Below are 20,274 nucleotides of genomic sequence, written 5' to 3' on the forward strand. Positions count from 1 at the left end.
GGCTGTGTTGGTTGCGTTCTAGTTATAATTAGAGAATTACTGAGCACTCTGGAGTATTTTCTTGGAAACTCCTCCAGTAGAAACTAGCATCCTACCCTCCTACACTTTGACTCATGATTGCAGGCCATGACCACCCTATCTTCCCCTCCAGTTCAAAAACAAAGGCAAAACAGCTGTCAGCCTGAATTGACTGAATTAGGCCTGAATTGTATCAGTGCAAACACACTTTGCATCAAAAGAAAGTCTAGATGCACTGTTCTTTAAAGCAGTTTGCAATTGAAATGTACAACAGCTTCGTAAAAGTTGAACCACAGAACTTTACACTATGTATAACAGACCAACTTGTCTCCCTTTTGTTGGCTTTTTGCTATGTAGGGGAATTAAGCAGAAGCAACAAATGGAGGTGCTGACATCCTGTAAAAGAATTTTATAAAAAAAACTTACCCATCCTATCAACAGTTCACCTTGATCTCTTAACTTGTTCCATTAGTCTGCAGAGGCGGCATTGGGGCAGACATCAGTGCTTAAAGACAGCAAGGGCAGCAGAAGCAATTGCAAAAATCAATGCCTAATTCGGTGCTTTCTTTGCAAACTGGCTGTTATGCTCATTGAGCTGAACTTTATTCTGAAGGGAATTCGGATGAGAATTTGTGTGTAACAGCACCCTCAAGTGGCAAAAATACAGAAACATCGCAGACCAGTGCTGTTGCAGCAGAATTGCCGCTGAGTTTCAGGGTCTTCCAGGAGCAGGTAGTGTAATGTTGTAATTTGACACAAAATTCACATGGTCATTAAGAGGCCCCCTCACACTTGGGGTTGGGAGTTCATACCATTGCTGCTTGGGAACCCTCCCCATTTTCCCCTCCACTTGGATAGACTCAATATGTATTTATAAGGTCATGAGCCAACATGCTGTATTGCTCTTCCCTTGGACTTGCATTTTGAGAGGGCAAGTATACATTACAGGGATGTACTGTTGAGGCTGCATAAAGCTCTGGTTTGACTGCATTTGGAATATTGAGCAGTTTTGGGCCCTGTATCTACAGAAGGATGTGCTGGCTTTGGAGGGGTGTCCAAAACGGTGATCGTGGGAATGAAGGGCTTGTCATATAAGGAACAGTTGAGGACTCTGATCTGTACTCAATGGAGTTTAGAAGGATGAGGAGGAATCTCATTTAACTTGAGAGTTCAATGGACACTTTCAAAATTTGAAGCGGAACAAAACTTGAAACATAATCTGTGAGAAGGACAGTTTGGAACTTTGAAAAGGGCATTGATTAGTTGTTGAAGGCGTAAAGGTAGCAGGTGAATTTCCTTGTGGAGAAGTGTAGAGTGATGCATTTTGGTAGAAGGTAAATAAATGACAAAAAAAAAGGTGCTCTCCTAAAGGTGTGCATGAGTCGAGAGACCTGGTTGTAACTTTGCATTAATCATCACAGTGTGGAGGAAACAGGAGAAAATGTTAATGCTCGGAAAGGATCAAGAAAGAGAGGGCACAGATTTAAAGTGATGTGCAGAGGAAGTAAAGTGAAAAAAACTTCTTCACATGTCGAGTGGTTCGAACCTGGAGGGTACAGCCTGGAAATGTGGCGGCAGGTTCAGTTGAGGCATTCAAGAAGGCACTACGTGATTATTAAATACAAAGACAAGGATGGGAGAATGGCATAAATGATCATTCGGAGAGTTGGTGCAAGCACAATGGGCTGAATTATCACTCTGTGCCTAACAATTATGAGATTTTGATTTTTTTTTCTTAATGCATATTGTGAATCTCTTTGATTTCTTCCACTTGTTTACGAAACTCTCTTGACTGGGCCTGGGGATACCCATTTCTTTTAATATCAGTTGCTAACAATAAAGTATATTCTATCCTCTTCTGTTATCCAGGATGAAATACATATGTTTGGTCATTGATCAGGTCTTGACCAGGATTATTTGGATTGGGCAACTGTCTATGTCTTGGCTGTATGGGGGCAAGTTTACCATTGAAAAGGGACAGAACTGATATAATCATGTCTGTTCCTCCTGGTGGGTGAGCCAGAAATGATGTTCTTCACATCTCTTCATGTTTTCCCTTTCCTGGGTTAGTTTGGCTCTGTCCAATTTTTTTTTTCTGACTGACCCATTCTTAGGTAGCACTGACATAAGAGTCCTTTTCTTTCTCTCTTGACTGCTTCCTCACTATTCCTTGTGTCTGTCTGGGGTCCCTGAAATGTCCCAGCCTTCCTTAATTTTGACCATGACCATCTTGTCCTTAGAGGATAAGGCGTAGGAGCAGAAGTAGGTTATTTGGCCCATTGACTCTACTCCACCATTCAATGAAATCATGGCTGATCTAATCAACCTCAATTCCACTCTTCCTGCTATATACCCACAGCCCTTGATCCTCTTACTAATTAAAAATTGTAGTGTCCGCCAGAAGTTCATTGAGTGATCCTTTGAGTCTCCACTTTGGATCTTGGTCTGCCATAACTGAAGTTTCCAGTTGATAGATTTTTGCACTTCAGTGGGAAGCAGACCTTCCCATTTTACTCTACCATTTCCAGTGGGAAATGAGGGATTCTCTTGTTTTGCACTAATAGTTTAGTTCACCTGGTTTGCTCTAGGAACAATACCACTCCTGTTTAACGACAAGCCTGTGATCTGCACTCTGCGCTGCCTTTGATTACTTCACTTGCAAAATCCTTCTTTGTTTCAGAACCCCAAATTGGCCTACCAGCTTCCTGCCTGAAATACTGATCTCATTATCTAGTGAGCAATGAAGTAAATGTATTCGCCAGCCTGATATTATTAGATCTGGTACTAGCCCCATGGATCCTGACAACGAAACCAATTGTTGAAAGTTGAAAAATCCTGTGAAATTTAAGGAGTTCAAGTAGGGAAAGATTTTATTCATTCACATGCAAGGGAGCAGGTCTTAGTTGCCTGAGAGTAAAGTACACAGTAAATGGCAGAACCCTTGGTAGCATCAACATACAGAAGGATCTAGACGTACAGGTCCACAGTTCCCTGAAAGTGGCAACATGAGTGGATATGATGGTCAAGAAGGCATATGGCACGCTTGCCTTCGTTGCTCAGGGCATAGAATACAAAAATTGGCAAGTCACGTTGCAGATGTATAGAACTTTAGGCCATATTTGGAATATTTTGTACAGTTCTAGTTGTCACACTACCAGAAGGATGTGGAGGCTTTGGAGAGGGTACAGAAATGATTTGCCAGAATGTTGCCTGGTTTGGAGGGTATTGGCTCTGAGGAGTGATTGGACAAACTTGGTTTGTTTTCACTTGTGTTGAAGGGTGAGGGACAACCTGTTTTAATTTTGTAAACTTCTGAGGCATGGGTAGAATGGCTAGTCAGTCTTTTTTTTCCTCAGTCTAGAAATGTCAATTATTAGGAGATGTCAGTTTAAGGTAAGAGTGGATAAGTTTAAAGGAGATGAGAGGCAGGTTTTTGTTTTGCACAGGGTGGTAGGTGCCTGGAATCTGCGGCCAGAGGAGGTGGTTTAGGCAGGTACATTGGCAACATTTAAGAGGCATCCTGACAGGTCTGAACAGACGGGGAGTGGAGGGATACAGACTATGTAGAGGCAAAAGGGTTTCTAGTTTAGAAAGGCAGCATATGTTGGCATGTCTTGGTGGGCCGAAGGGCCTGTTCCTGTGCTGTACTGTTCTTTGTTCTTTTTACATCTCGATTACAGCTGAACATGCACGTACTGATGGATCATTGTGGCCATATTCACCTTGGGAGCATATAGCCACTTCTTAAAAAAACAAATTCTATATTTTATAAAAAACTGAATCAAAAACTATCATCAAGGATGAGATATCTATGTTTCAATGTCAAATATATTTAATCTATGCTTGATTTATCTATTCATAGAAATCCCTTCATTCTGTTACATCTGTGTTTCACTTGAAAGTACATCACATTTGCACCTAATTGGCTCATATCATTTTCATAAATTTTTGAAGAATCAATTCAGAGCACATTAGTTGACGTACAGCAAGCAGGAACAAAATGTTCAAAAAAAGCACCAATCGAGGAAAGGAAACAATGTACTACATCAGAACTTGCATTAAATGGAACAAAAATGATGGAAATAAGACTTGTAATAAAAACAGGTGGATAGTTATAATCTTTGTAGATAGAGGCATTGTGTTTAAACATGTTTGGAAGCCTGCAACATCAAATTGTGAGTTTCTAGATATTTAGACAGGATCTTTTTGTCTAAAACAATGAATTAATATTTGGCATAATTACTCAACAGAAAAGCCCATGTCATTGGCGAACTAGCAAGGGGAGCTTTCTGCAACTAATTTGTTAAAGCAGCCATCTGTTTGTTTAAGGTTATGTCTAGATCCCAGGTACACTGTTGGATTTCAATATAGTAATAATTGAGTATTTGTTCTGTTGAGACAGTTTTGGAGGGTAGGTCCAGGATTGAGAGACAAACCAGGAAATTGTAGGATGAATTGGTTCTGGTGCAGTGGTTATGGTGCGCTGGTATACTGGAGAGCAACTGGAGGAGAAATGCTCGAACAATCACTGAAAACTATATATTGGTGTCGCTTGGATTACTTTGTTTCTAACGATGGTACCTTTTTAATCTGCAACTTTGTAACTTTTTTTATGTTTCACCCTCTTTCCCTCATTCTCTCATTACCAAGTTTATGCTGCCTTTTTGCTTTCTGTCCTGGTTGCCACCTTTTTACATTTGCTCAATGCTGCCAGCACTTTGTCCCATGAACCTAAAGATTGGGCATGCAGTTTGTATTACAAGCGCTTCGTTCATCTTTCCTTTCTCAAGCAGACTTGCATTGATGTCGAAATCTACATTTTATCCTGTGCTGTGCATGTAATCACATCAACAGGGCTTTTTGCACCTTTTGAACAAAATGGTGCAGTTCGGAAACACTGGAGGGAAGCAATTTGCTGATGTCCATTTAAAGCATTTTAGGAGAGCCATGGGCATTGTGGATCATGTGGTAAATAGCGGAGCCTAATGCTAAGCTTACTATTGAACATTTAAATTTCATTGGATACTATATTTTTAAAATAGTCGTTGAACGTTATCCATTGAACGTAGCCAACTTTGCAGATGACTGTCCCTTTGAAGGTATTAACATTTTGGGCAGGGTTGTTGAGAAACAGATAAGTGATACTTTCTTAAAAGCAAATGCACCTCAGGAAGAGGTGCTGTATTCTACGTAAAGGCGCTCAGCTATGAGCTGAGGGCAACACTCGTTTTGGTGAATACTAGCTTTCAAAATATGCAGGTGAATTAAGTCTGAATGAAAGCAAACTTGGTGTTTTTGAAGTAACCAGATGTGATTTTTCTTTTTTAATGATGGGTTGAGAGGGTTGCTGTGGGCATTTAAACAGACTCACTTGATGCATAAGTAGTGCATAGCATGTAATACATTGGCTGGACACCCTGGTGCTTATTGCTGTTTTTTTCCCCTCCTGTTGAAATAGTAGCTGTATTTGAGAAAGGGGAGCACAATTTGGGGTCAGCAAAATAAAAATAGAATAGGGGTAAATAATCCAGGCTCATTTGCACTAATAGATGTAGTCTACAGGCCAGCTAATAACAGAAGAGAGGTGGGGGAAGAAATATGTAAACAAGTCAGCGAATTGAGTAGGAAAAAAGAAATGACGTTCATGGGAATTTTGACTACCCTGCTATTGGACAGAAAAAGGTAGGTTATAAGAGAATGTAATAAGAGAATGAAGTTTGTACAATGAGCATAGGACTTCTTTCTTTTTATTCATTCAATGGATGTGGGCTTCATTGGTGGACCCAGCATTTATTGTCCAGCTCTAGTTGCCCTTGAGAAGGTGCTGGTGAGCTGTCGTGTTGAACCACTGCAGTCCATTTGGTGTAGGTAGATGCACGATGCCGCTAGGGAGGGAATTCCAGGATTTTGACCCAGTGACACTGAAGGAAAGGCGATATATTTTCGAGTCAGAATATTGAATGACTTGGAGTGGAACTTTCTGAAACAATGTTAAAAGCTTAAAGGAAGATTTGCAATTGGATCTAATAAACAGGAATGAACTAGATCTCAACAGAAGTGAATATGGGAAACTAGTCACCACAATATTCAAGATTATTACTTAGGTTCCTCACTCAACAACATGCTTAGAAAAAATTGATTGAAATTTGAAGATAAGTTGAATTTTGAGGGGCTGAGATAGAACTAGGGGAAACTAATATATGCAGCAATATTAACTAACATTGATGTAAAATAATGATTGAGACTTAAAATAGTGTTCATCAGAGTGGAGGAACAACATATTCTGCTGAAAAGGAAAGAACAAACTAAACACCAGTGGGACTCTGGATGAATATAAAAATAAGTTGCCATTGTCTCAAAGGACCCTTTTTTTTCTGAAGAAGGGTCTAGACCTGAAACGTCAGCTTTCCTGCTCCTCTGATGCTGCCTGCCCTGCTGTGTTCATCCAGCTCTACACCTTGCTATCTCAGACTCCAGCATCGGCAGTTCCTACTATCTCGTACTTTGAGTATGTTGACTGTTAAGGAATGTACAATAAGAGATATTATGATGAGATTAGGAGAGTAGCAAAATGATTAGTAAGGCAAAGAGGAGCTGTAAAATTGTCAAGTAACATAACAGTAGTATTTACAGCCTCATTAATAAAGGAAGCTAAATAGGAATATGACTATTACACTCAGACTGGATGATACCACTAGTAGTGGTAGCTGGTCAAAATATTACATTATTTCTTTTCACTGTTTACTGAGGAAATGGAACAAATAGACATGATGCTTTTGTAATGAGGTAAATGCATGGAAAGTCAAAACAAGAGGCTCCGTTGATTTAAGTTGAAACTCAGATGCTAAAGCCCGTGATCCAGATGGATTACATGCGCGTAATTTAAGGATCTATGGGAGAGATGTCATAGGCATTACAGCACTTTGTAAATGTGTAATAATCAAGGTATAGTGTGGGAGGTCTGACAAATGTAATACCTATATTTAAAACAAGGGGAACAGAATTGTCCAAGGAACCAGTCAGCTTACAATTTGTGTGAAATAGAATGGAATTCCTACTAAAGGAAAAAATTAAAAACATCTAGACAAAGAACAATATAACAGTCAGCATGGATTTGGAACACTTGTAAACTTTGCTATCTTTGCTGGTGTAGAAACACAGAGCAACAAGATTTATTTATGAAATTAATTTATCAAGTTAAAGTTACAATAGGTTTATTAAGTTTGATGCTATAAACTCAAGCTGTAATTCCTAGTTTAACACAGGCTCTACCAGCCATACTTACTCAGAACAGAAAAACTTGCATTTGTTGCCACATTGATCTTCAGGTTTTATTCTCTTTCCTTACATCTGTTGCTTCAGGCCTTTGGTTCTTCCCACTGCTGGATGGACCCGAGGGGAGCATCTCTAGCGTTCTGGCTTTTACCCAGTTAGCCTCTTTATTACCTGTCATTCTCTCACCTTTGCGGTGGTCATATCCTGGGTATCTTTTTCTAGACCAGCCATGTAAATTCCGCCATACCTGTGTTAACATGGCCATATAATTCCCTTACTTCAAGCTGCTGCAGCCCACATTCTCATATTTCTAAATCTCCAGTGCATCTGCTCTTTTAGCTTGTACAATCAAATTGAAGTTTCTATAAAGACTTGGCTTTTTAACTTTATTCAAAAAACTCTTGGAAATTAGAGGTAACCCAAGAGTGTTGATAAGGGCAGTGCTGTTGATGTGTTATATGTGGACTTCAAAGAGTCATTGATTCATTGTCAGACAACAGAATTGAGGGCTGTGTTATAATTTGTGGAATAGAAGGGACAGCAATTGCATCAGTACCAAGAGTAGCTGTCAATAGGTGTTTTTAGGCCGGAGGACGGTTTGTAGTGTTGTTGGGATCCTTGCTCTTCCTAATATGTATTAATAACCTAGACTGTGATGGACACCACATGGTTTCAAAATGTGGGGATAATGCAAAGCTTAGGAACATTGTGAACTATAAAAGAGTTGGTGTAAACCGAAAGGACAGAGACATGTTGGTGGGGTGGGTGGACCGGGAGCAGATGTGGAGTTCAATGTGGAGAAATGTAAAATGATTAATTTTCTTAGGAAGAATGTGGAGAGAGAACATTAGCTAAAAAGTGCAACTCTAAAGGATGTGCTGGAACAAAAGGACTTGGGCATGTATGTGCATAAAGCACTGGTGGCAGAATGGATTGTTCGCTGGCTTCAAGACAAAGCTGAGAGTAAATGTTAGTTGTTCAGAGTGGCAGAAAGTGAGAAGTGGATCGTCTGCAAGGTTCATTGCTGTGATCACTGCTGTTCATAATTTGCGCAAGCAGTTTGGACTTTGGAATTAAAAACACCAAATTGCAAGAGATGCCTGTAGTTGATATTAAGGGGGACTGCAATAAAGTATAGCAGGGCATTAGTAAAGTTGCGAATAATCGATTAAGTTCACTACAAGCATGAGTTACTACCTTTGTAAGAAAACTAAGTAGGTTAGTCAATATGACTCGAGTTACAAATCGAGGTGAGGTAGAGGAACAAAGAGATGTCAAAACAAATATGCTAATTGCTAAAAGCTGTACCACAAGTTAGCAAGGCCATTTAAATAAGTAAGTACTTGATTTCGTTTCTGGGGGGATAGAATTAAAAAGTAGAGAGGTTTTCCTAAGCTATGATGAACCTTTGCTAGACCACACTTAAGAGTGCAAATGCTTCTGTTTGCAGTATTATAAAAAGGATTGAGTACCGGATAGGATGCACAGGAGATTTAGTGATGATAATAAAAATGTGTGGATATACCTGTCAGGAAAGGATTGACAGACTGGATAATGTCTCATTGGAGAAAAAGGAAGGCTGAAGGGTGACCTAATGGAAGCATTTCAAATTGTCAATGAGTGTTTTGATAACAAAGAGAATGCTTCCACATCCGGGGAATAGTGTAACCAAAGTTTACCAATATAAGCTAGTCACCAAAAAATTTAAGAGAATTCAGAAGAATTTTTTTATCCAAACAGTGGTGAGCATGTGAAACTTGATACCAAAAGGAGTGTTTGAAGTAAAATCGCATTTAAGGGGAAGTTAGACAAACATATGAATAAGAATGGAAAAAGGATAGATTTAGATAAGGAAGAAGGGGTGAATGCCCAAATGGAGCATAAATGTAGTATGTGACCTTTGGGCTGAATGCTCTGTTCTGTATTCTGTGTCCTATGTAGCAAATAGAGTCCATCTCTTGTTAGTGCAAGTGTCTCCCCCACCTCATTGCTGTAACATTGAGTATGTAGAGGCTGAATTACTACAATAACAAGTTTAACAGATCAATGTTCTTTCTCTCAGGTTGTCAACAAGATGCTAAATATCAACATCATGTCGGTTTGTAAGGTAAAACCAGTTCATTTAATAATTTCTGTAAAAGTTTTAATTCTTTACATGATTATTGTGTTTAAAGATGGGGTTATACTACATTATTGGTTAAAATTCTGTTCTAACAGTGAACTTATTACAGTGCATTATCAGTTGGAGACACATCAAGTTATTTCATGGCCCGTTACCTCTTCCCCTGAGTTTTTTCTTCAATTTCTTTCCCCACAGACATATGCAAGTAGGGTGTGGTTTCCTAGTGTTAGCAACACCTCACCACTGCTACTTTTACTTGTGAGCCTACACATGGAAAAGGAACTGCTTTTTGTTCATCGCATGCAACACCCAGTACTGATTTCAAGCAGCGTCCAGACCTCCGGTTGATTTTCGCCGTTTGCAGTTTCTGCATCCCTTTGCCAGCTCAAGTTATAGAACCATAAAATAGTCACACCACAGAAGGTCACTATTTGGCACAGCATGTCCTTTCCAGCTGTCTGCAACGGCAAGTCAGCTAGTTCCATTCTCCTCCGCTTTTCCTGTAGCCCTGCAAGACTTTCCTCTTGTGCTTACCTGGTTCAATTTTGAAATTTATAATTGAATCTGCTTTCACAACTCTCTTTTTTCTGCAAGTGCTTTCAAAATTCTAACTCTATTGTACAATTTCAACCACTACATAAAAACTTTAAACCTAAAGTCTTAAGTCTTCCTGATGTTGTGGTGTAGTTGTAAACAATGTGTTTTCATGTTAGGAAGTCTTGAGTTAGAGCACTGTTCATAAATAGAACTGTTTTGAGGGAGGATATTAAATTTAATATTAAAGCAACATGCTTGTTCTTTCTTTATATACTTATTAGAAAAGTGCACTTTTTACAAAATTACTGTTATTTAGTAAATCTGATTGGAAATGAATCCTTCAAGAACATTGTTACTAAACCTAACTTTATTTTCTTCTGCACTTTTGTATGAACTTAGGCTCAAACTCCCTATTATTGGCAGCCAATTCTCAGCCATGTTCTGCCATTAATAAGGTTCTACATACATATCAGGACTGAGAAATTCCCATCATTTGTGGAATTGTGACCATAGCACTGATTTTCTGACCTCTATTTGTTTCACTGTGGTCAGCAGTGAGCTTGGCTGCTCTCTTGTCCAGGGGATCCCAAAGTCTGGGCTATCCTGCAGGCAATCCACGAACTCCGTTGTGCAGAGTCTCATTGTACCCAGATCTGAACCCCAACTGTCGTCACTGAGCATCGTGCCAACCCGAACCTGACTGCCATCACTCATCCAATGCTGTCTATTGCTGACATTTTGGTGGAGCCGGGTGCTTCGGGAGGCTGGAGAGGGGTACAATAAGAAGAGCGAGCAGCACAACTCCAGTCTTGGCTGGTTGCCGTGAATAGGTGCTGGTTTTCACTCAGTGGCCTAACCATGAAGGCACCTGTGTGGCTGCAAGGCTGGTTGGTGTTGCTGTAAGGCTGTTGGAAAGGGGAGGGTGCAGACAGTGATGGTGTCATGACTGAGTCGGTAGGAGGGATGTTCGGAAGAGGGGCTGCCAAGTATGTATGGGGAGAGACCTTTGGAAGGCGGTGCACTCGGAGTGTGTGCGTTTGCACATCAGGAAGAGGTCTGGGAAGAGACAGCACTGAGTGAGTGGAAGCAGGGGGAATAGGATTAAGGGCTGTCAAGTGAAAGCAAGTTGAGGCTCATACTTGGGGTGGGGGGCGCGGAGGCACTCATGAGAGAGTGTGCATGCGTGCGTGAGTGAGTCAAAGACTTCAGAGGGCTCTTAATCGTTCACCTTAATAGAGAGCCAAGAATGGTTAGAGGCAGTAAAACCTGTGGTAACTATAAAACTGGATATGTAAAACAATTCAAAGCCAGATGAATAGAAATTTCTTCCGATTTTAATTATTAGTATGACTGGAGAGATTCTTTTCACTCCCTGCTCTAAACTTCACTTCCTACGTAGCAACTCTATCTCTCTCCCTGACAATAGCCCGAGATTAGGCAGGTTTTTTGTTGAGTTAATTCGTCTGATATCATCCCAAACTCTGCTTATGTACTGTAGCCCTCATTCGCGTCTTTGTTAGCTTTAGTCTGGACTGTGACAATCCATGCCTGGCTGGTCTCTCATTTTACCCTCAAATTTGATCATCAAAATCTCTGCTTGTGTCTTCACTCACACCATGCCCTGCTCTGGGTCAGCCCTGTACTTACTGACCTATGTTTTTACCAGACCAAGCAATGATTTTAAAATACTCATCCATTTTTTCCAAAATCCTCCATGCTTGCTTCTACCTCAGAACCTTGAGATATCAACACTCCAGTAATTCTAGACTCCTGAGCATCCCTGATTTTAATTTCTCATCCATTGGTGAAAGGGTCTAGGCAACTGGAAGCCTGAAGTTCAGGAATTCCCTTTCCTATGTCTCTTACTCTTTTATACCTGTCTCTGTACCTTTTTAAATACATTTTTTTTACCTCTTTAACAAAGCTTTTGGACATCTGACCAATTAGCTCCTTGTGTGGTTTGATGTGTTCTGTTTCTTATCCATCCTGAGAAGCACTTTGGCGATGCAAGTCAATGGCCAGTGGTATGGACATTGTGGTGGTAACTTGTCAGTTTCATTAGCGTGATGACAGTGAATGCTAACACGAAATTCAGGAGATAAGCTTAAGCAGAATAATGTGCAAATCCAGAAGTTGCTGTCACTGATTTTGTCCCTCCAGTGGGTGCACTGTTGAGGTCCTGCCAAGAGTGCAATTTCTTAAGTTATCAGTGAAGTAATGAAAAGATCCGGTATTACATTTGGTCTCACTGCAAAACCCTTTTTTATTTTTTAAAAAAATATTGAATCTTGTTGAATGATGTGTAACTTCAGAATTACGGCAGAACTCCTTCATTAGCCCTGAAAAGATAATTTACAGTCAGGGAATGTTAGAATTCTGCAGTGATAAATTTCACACTTCTAACATAGTGAATTGAAATTTGTTTTATACTGATATTGTATCTGGAATTTTAAATTGCAGGTAAAGGAGTGTTTTTAACTTCCGGGTTTAATCTGAGAATACCTGTGATTTCCCTGCTTGCTGCTATCACTGCTGCTCTACACCTGAGCATCTCCTTGACTTGGTGCCAGATTTTAAACTGTTGCCAACAAAAGGGCTGTTGATGCCATTGGCAATCTTTGAGGCCCCCCCCCAGTTAGTTGTGTGTACTACCACTGACTGACTGCAAAACCTGCGTAAGTGTGTTTTTATATTAAGAATGAGAGAGATTATGAAATTGAAGATACTGAGATTACCAGCAGCAGAGAGGTTTGCCCCTAATCAGCCAAGCTGGCTGGCTAACCAGCAACCATAACCATAACCAGAAGCATTGGTAGGGCTTTTTTAATTCAGATGTTTGACTACTAAATCTGTTGGTTCATTGACATAGTTTCTGAATTCCTGTATTGCTAGATTGTGAAATCATGGAGGCACTCCAACACGTGACCTGTTTTAACTTTCTTCCCCAGTCCCTGGAGTGGATGGTAACCAGTTGGTCATTGGCTTGCTGACTAACGTGAATTTAAGTCCTTACTTTAAATAAGCCAGGTACCAAGCATTGATTATAAATGGCACGATGATCAATACGACCCAAGATATGGTAGCCATTTTTGAGCAAACCATGGTAGCGCATTGCACTCCATTGGTGGCTAGTTCCATGAATTGGAGATGCAGAATTTTAGTTGATTGCCTTCTGCAACTTAACTATATATATATAAAACTTCAGATAAAATCTAGCAACAACTGTTATCCAGTTTGTTTCTTTATTAACTCTGTGATGATTCTCCATTTTAGGTAAAAGGGTTGATGCAGCAACCTTTGATGCTTTACAAATGCTTCCTAAGCCAAATGGTGACATTTGCCCACCATACAGTGAGTCAAACCCCTTCCCCATTACAAACTAATCAACAGATTGACGACAAGGCGAGATGCTTTGCTCTGTCTGCCTGAGTGCACTATTTTCTGCAATGCCTGAAAAAATTCTTCTGTTGAAGATTTGAGTTCTGAACTGCATCTTTGTCACAAGCTTTAGAGGCAATGTTAAGTGGGTTTCCCTGGGGTTTTACATAATCTTGTACAAAGCCACAACCTGTCTCAACATTTTTCTCTGGCAGAATGCAACCTGTTATTTTTTGATGTAATTTGTCGGCCCCCGAAATGTTTGTATGCTTCACCACCCCAAGAAACGTCTTATAGCCACAAATACTAGCAAGATTTCTCAGTAGTTTTTGGTCATTGTTTCTGTATTTTAGAAATGTAGCAACCATGTTGAGAGTTGAAACATCTTCCAAGCAGATTAATTGACTAATTTTTTTTCTCCATTGTGAAGAATGTTAAATGATTCCACCACTCCTGGAGTAGTGCCATATGACGCAGACAGGGTAGGGAGGTAATTTGAACTTTCTAAACTCATTACCATCCGTATGTAAAGAGTAGTTTTCTTTTAAAAAAGGCTGCAGTGTTTTTTTTCCAAATGTCTTTTGGTAAAGTCAATTAAGTGAATGCGACACGCTCTCTGAGAGATAAAATAAGAATGTGTTCAGACATTCATATCCAGCGCAGTCTTTGTGTCCACAAGAAAAATAGACGAAAGAAAAAGGTTTTACTTCTCTGAATATCAAAACCAAACGTGTAATTATCAATTCGCTGGTATTAGCGTCCAGTGATGGTTCCTTCACTCAGAAGGTAGCGTTCAGATGATTTCATGTGGCTGAAGACCTGAGTCGCAGAATTTCTTTAAAGTTGTTGATAATATAGCAAGATGATGCTTATAGACTGGAAACCAATTTACTTTGGAAATCTTTACAGCAAACAAGTTTCAAGGACAGTGCAGCTTTTAGATAGAATTCACTTTTTGGCTTTGAGTTGTCCTGATGCTGTTGGAATCAGACTAAGTCAAGACTTACCCAACATATAATTATTAGTAAAAGCAATGCTAGAGAAACATAGCAAGTCTGACAGTACTGTGGAGAAAGAAATAGCTGTGTTTTGAGTTCAGTACAATTTGTTTGTGGAGCCCAGGTGTTCCAAAGATTCATATTGTAACGTGAGCTTTCTCTCTCTCCAGATCCTGTCAGACCTGCTAAGATTCTCTGGCACAGTTTTTAATTCAGATCTTCAATGCCTGCAATATTTTGTTTGTTTCAATTATAATTAAACCCTTTAAAATGCAGAGGAGTTTTGATCCTTTGGCATTAGCTATTGTTATGTCGTTTAGTTAATGTTGCTTTTGCTCTGGTCAAAATCCATTTAAAATTGGGGATGGATGATTTTTGGCACCTCTGCAGCCATACTGAGTTTTAAGTTGCCCATCTACATCTTGTTATTGATCTAGGTCCAGAGGTGGAGTTTAAAGTTTTAGCCAAGATTTGTAGCTCAGGTTGTGGGTGAGGTTGTTGACTTGCTCACCGAGCTGGCTTGTTCTCGTTCAGACGTTTCATCACCATGCTAGCTGACATCATCAGTGAGGCCTCTGATGAAGGGACGTTGTTCTATTCTGCTTGGGATTTATACTGTCTGGTCTGTTATGGTGGGTAGTGTCATTTCTGGTTTTGATCTGTATGGGTTTGTATATGGGGTCCAATTCTATATGTTTGTCGATTGCATTATGGGTGGAGAACCATGCCTCTAGGAATTCCCGTGTGTCTGTTTGGCTTGGGCTACTATGGTTACCTTGTCCCGGTTAAACTGATGGCCTTCATTGTCTGAGTGTACCGATATTAAGGAGAGTTCATAGTGCTGCTTTAAAAGGTGAGTGTCTATGCTCTGCTGTCTCCTTGTTTTTACAGCGTCCAGGAAGTTAATATTTGAGAAATTCCACCACGGTGATCAGGTTTGCCTTGCCCTTGTAGTTATGCTGCTGGAAGTTTCTAAACTATGGCCAGCATGTGAATCATATGATCTGTAGCCATTCTAAAGTTCAACAATGTCTGGATTCGTAGCCATACAGCACAGAAGCAGACCTTTCTGTCCAACTCATCTATGCCAACCAAGTTTCCCAAACTAAACTAGTTCCATTTGCCTGCATTTGGCCCATATCCCTCTAAACCTTTACTATTTGTGTACCTGTCCGAAAGTCTTTCAAATGTTGTAACTGTACCTGTATCTACCACTTCCTTTGGCAGTTCATTCCACATACAAACCACCCTGAGTGGAAAAAGTTGCCCCTCGGGACCTTTTTAAATCTTTTCCCTTTCACCTTAAACCTATGCCTTCTAGTTTTGAACTCTCCTACCCAAGGGACAATACCTTTGTTATTCACCTTATTGATGCCCCTCATAATTTTATAAATCTCTATAAGGCCACCCCTCAACCTCCTACTTAAACAATTTCAAAAATGTTTCGTGGCTCATGGATATGACACTCTGACTCTTTTAACTTCTGTCCTGTAAGGCAGGCATCTCAATTTGTTGCAGAACTCCCAAAATTCCGTGCTGAGGTTTTATCCAATACTATTTATCCTAATCTTGGAACTGAGTTTTGCGCAGTCTTTTGATTAAAATACTGTTTCCAACAAAGCCTGTATGAATCGGTAAATATATTATGGAACACCTTGGATTACAGTTGCTTGGTAAGAGTTTGAGTATTGCTTAAAAAAAGTCTTCAGTTTTCACTTCATTCATCTTAGTTCATCAGAACAGATGCAAGAATGCCAAATTTCAAACAGAATACACTATAACAATTAATGTTGCATGAGAAATGAGTGCTGATTAGTTGGCAAGTCGACTCTGGTTGAGGCTTTGCCGTGTAGATTGCACCAAGGAGCTATTATTACCTATGCTTTTATTTGATTCAAAAGAGGCACAGTGCCTGGGCATGTTCCTTTCCCCTGCAGAACTCATTTCTGTACTTGTACAGCTCTCTCCATTGAAATGCCATGACCAATCAAAGTTGACTTGCCAACTAGTGAGTGCTTTTTTCTCATGCAGTATAAATTATTGTTCCCTTTGAAAACTGATACTCTTGCATCTGACCTGATGAGCGCATGACGAAACAACATGTCTCATCTTAGTATTAATTTGGGAAATATCTTCCTCTATAAGAATTCTAAGCCATGGAAGGAAAACATCATATTGATTTGATAGTTTCTGGAATCTCTTCAATACTTCTTAAACAATGTGTTTATCCCTTTCCACTCCTGAACATTATGTAACAACTCCTACTTTTCTTCTGGTCTTCTCACTGTATACTACTATTTGTGAAGGTGCCAATCGGTATCATTTGCTCAATCATAAAGTGGAATTAACAAATTGAGATTGACAAAAACCTGAAGTAGTGTGCAGTGAGCTTGATGATGAGGAGGACATAAGTGAAAAGCACGATGTTGGCCGAAATATTAAAAATATGTACTTGAAAATAAATGTTTTCATAAGCGCTTCTCGTTTTTGCATTTAAAGAGGTATCAACAATTCTTTTTGCTCCCATCAAATGTATGAACACGTCAATATCTATTTCATGGTAAAAGAACGTCAACAAAATGTACAGTTTCTAAATAGATTTCCTTTGCATAAATTGCTCAGTTTTGCAGCTTCAATTTTTTTAATAGCCTGTATTTAAAGTCTGTCAGTTTACAATCTGAGGTAAGTAGTTGTAACCTATTTTGCACTCCAACTTTAAATCTAATTGAGAGATGTGCTTCAGCCAGCAGGAAGCATGCTGTTAGTGGATTCATGGATTTGCCCACGATTCTGGAAACAGATGGAATCCTTCACTGCACGGGAGATAGAATACACTTTCTTGGAAAGATAGGAAGGGATGTAAATGATCTCAAAACAATAACGTTACAGACAGTCTTGTATTTTTTGACATTCTTTGCTGTTTTTTATTTGTATTCTGTCTGATTTTCTGACTTGTCACTGTCATGGAATTTTACGCCTGTTCTTTCAATTTGGTGCTACTGAAAACCAACATAGTTAAGCAATAGATGCGGTGTCCTGTCCTTAGTCTTACCTTTTCAATGGGACGTGTCTTTGGTTATTATGAAATAGCTCCTTAAATGTCTGCATGTTTACTGACTATCCCTTAACCTAATTTCCCAGTTTCTTTGTAGCCAGCAGTATCTTCATGCTGTCAATCATTCTTATTTAAGTTTAAACAAAATAGTCTTAGACTCTGTCTTATCTCCCTCAACTGCATGCAAAATTAAATCGTATTAAATCTCTTTGTTTCCCTCTTCCCCCTCTCGCGTGCGCACTGGCTTTCCGCCTCACGCATTTTATTTTCATATGCTTGGCCCTTTATTTGTAGCTGCATATTAGCTGAAGGGTGTATTTCTTTTTGTAAGAAGGCCCTATCTTCTGTTCCTGTCATTTTTGAACGTTTTAACATGTTTTTTCTGTGATTGGTTTGGATGAAGACCCTTCAGCCTGTTGTAACTTGCTCTTTTCAAGGCTTCTGCATCCATCGAAGGGTGGTGAGTATTTCGTCTTTGAATCCACTGAAGTACGAGTAGACCGATAATTGGTGTCTCGGGGACTTGAAGGATTTGAGGAGCAGGCTGGAATGTGGGTTTCAAGCCCAAGATTAGTTATAATCATGTTGAATCATAGAGCAGTTTCAGTGGGGTATGGACTATTCCTGCTCATGTTTCTTGTCTCTTGTGTTTTAGAAAATTGGCCTTTCCATCTTCACAACGTCTAGTTGCTGATCATCAGTGTAAATGTTTCTGTACTTGGAAAATTGAAAAAGTTTGGGGAAGGGGGACAAAGATAAGTCTTGGTCTCCTCTTCCACCGCTCCCACTTTCTCCCTTTGTACAGTTCTCTATTTTTCTTGTAAGTGCAGTTGTTTTCAGATCTTGGTAGTCCATTAAAAATTTGGCTGTGTGGGGATATTTACTACCATGTTCTCTTGATCTGATAAGAAATAGGGAAGAATTTATTTAGAATGGTGTGTTCTGTGTTTCACAGTAGTTATGCAGATTGTGAATTGGTATTATAAATTTGCCAGTTGTATACCTGAAATAACTGGTTTCAAGCATGATGGGTTGAATGTTGACTAAAGGTTTCCATGGTGCAAGCTAATTGAGTGGGTGGACTGACAGCTTTCTTGCTGCTTCCTTTGGTTTATCTCTAGCTGTGGGACGCTACAAAAGTTGGCGTGCGTCACAATTCTGCTGGAGCATTGCCAGGGTGCTCCCCTCATCACCTGACTCATGTACTGTTTAATGCTTTGGTTCCCCACAGTTCTTTATCCATGTAAGCATGTTGAACTAAGAAGCAAAATAACATTCAGAGATTACAAAAATTAAGTTGAAAGGCATGTTAAAATAGCAAGCTTGTAGAAAGTGCAGCCTCATGTATAAGAGAATGAAATTGTTAATTATTTATATAATTTTCTGAATATAGCAGATTTATGCTAAATACTCCCCCAAGGAAGTACATGTCCATCTGTTTTGTTTTGACTTCAATTTACTCTGGGTTGAGAGCAACTCAAAGTGGTATTGGGAGTTACTTCTTGGAGCCTCCAGTTTGTAGGATGTCCATAATCAAAGTTCTATAGGCCAAGATCAGGGTTTGTGAATGCAGGGTTTTAGACTTTTTAAACTGCGTAGTAATCAAGAGGACCGTGTAATCTGCTTGTGACAAACCTGGGAGGCCTGGTCACCATGGTGACTGAGGCACCAGTCATGTGTTACATAAATGCACACGTTTAAAAAAATTTTGTTGGGATATGGGTGGAAGTGTGGGAGATGGGTCGAACCTGGTTGACCCCTGTCGACGATGGTGCTGGGGAATCCTCGGTTGAGGAAGAAGGTGGATATTTCAGAGGCTCCCTTGTTAAAGTTGGCCTCATCTGAACGTATGCGATGGAGACGGAGAAGCTGAGAGAATGGATGGAGTCTTTACAGGAAGCAGGGTGCGAGGATATATAGTCCAAGAAGCTGTGTGAGTCAGTGGGTTTGTAGTAGATATTAGTGGCCAGTCTATCCCCAGAAAAGGAAACATGTCAAGGAAGGGAAGGGAGGAGTCCGAGATAGACCAGGTGAAAGCAAGGGCAGGGTGGAAATTGGAAGTGAAATCTATGAACTTTTCCAATTCTGAACGAGAGAGGGAGGCAGCACCGATAATATCGTCGATGTATTGGAGAAAATGTTGTGGGTGGGGACTGGAATAAGGAATGTTCCACGCATAACTGGGGCCCTTGCGGGTTCCCATGGCCACCCCACTGACCTGAAGAAAATGAGAGGAGTTAAGAGAAGTTGTTGAGAGTGAGGACGAGTTCGGTCAAGCAGAGGAGGGAGTGTGTTGGGTGGGGACGGATCAGGTCTTTGCTCCAGGAAGAAGCGGAGACCCCTAAAACCCTCCTGGTGAGGAATGGACGTGTAAAAGGTGGGGGGGAGGTCACCAGATGAAATGAGGCCAGTTACCGTAGTTGATACGATGGCCTGAGGGAGACCTTGTACAAAGTCTTTGTATCCTCGTTAGTCACAAGAAGTCCTAAAGGACTGGAGAAGAGCCATTGTTCCTTTTGCTTAAACTTAATTGAGTTTTTTGAGGAAATGATGGCAGGGTGATGGATGTTGTCTGCTTGGACTTTAGCAAGGCTTTTGACGCGGACCCTTGCGGTAGGTGGATACAGAAGGTGAAGTTACATGAGATTTACTGTGAGCTGTTAAGATGGATATAGAACTGGCTTAGTCATAGAAGACTCAACAGCAGTGGAAGGGAGTTTTTCATATTGGAGATTTGTGATGGGGGCATTCTGCAGGGAGCAGTGCTGGGAGGAGAATGTAGGTGGCTTGATTAGTAACTTTGCGGATGACAAAGTTTGGGGGAGTTGTGGATAGTGAATATTGCCAGAGGAAGCAGCAGGATATAGATAGGCTGGAGACTTCGAAGCGGA

The 20,274-nt window shown here is 40.2% G+C and overlaps 1 protein-coding gene across 1 annotated transcript in view; it reads left to right on the forward strand.

Annotated features, from left to right (window-relative positions):
* LOC109922926 (very-long-chain 3-oxoacyl-CoA reductase-A-like) overlaps positions 1–20,274 on the forward strand; it is a 155,547-nt gene that overhangs the window by 89,274 nt on the left and 45,999 nt on the right. The window contains exon 6 of the mRNA XM_048606889.1: positions 9,356–9,400. Coding sequence (XP_048462846.1) covers positions 9,356–9,400 — 45 coding nt within the window. The remainder of the gene's footprint in view (positions 1–9,355; positions 9,401–20,274) is intronic.

Source organism: Rhincodon typus, chromosome 17 (genome assembly GCF_021869965.1).
Source record: "Rhincodon typus isolate 14 chromosome 17, sRhiTyp1.1, whole genome shotgun sequence".
Classification (NCBI taxonomy): Eukaryota; Metazoa; Chordata; class Chondrichthyes; order Orectolobiformes; family Rhincodontidae; genus Rhincodon; species Rhincodon typus.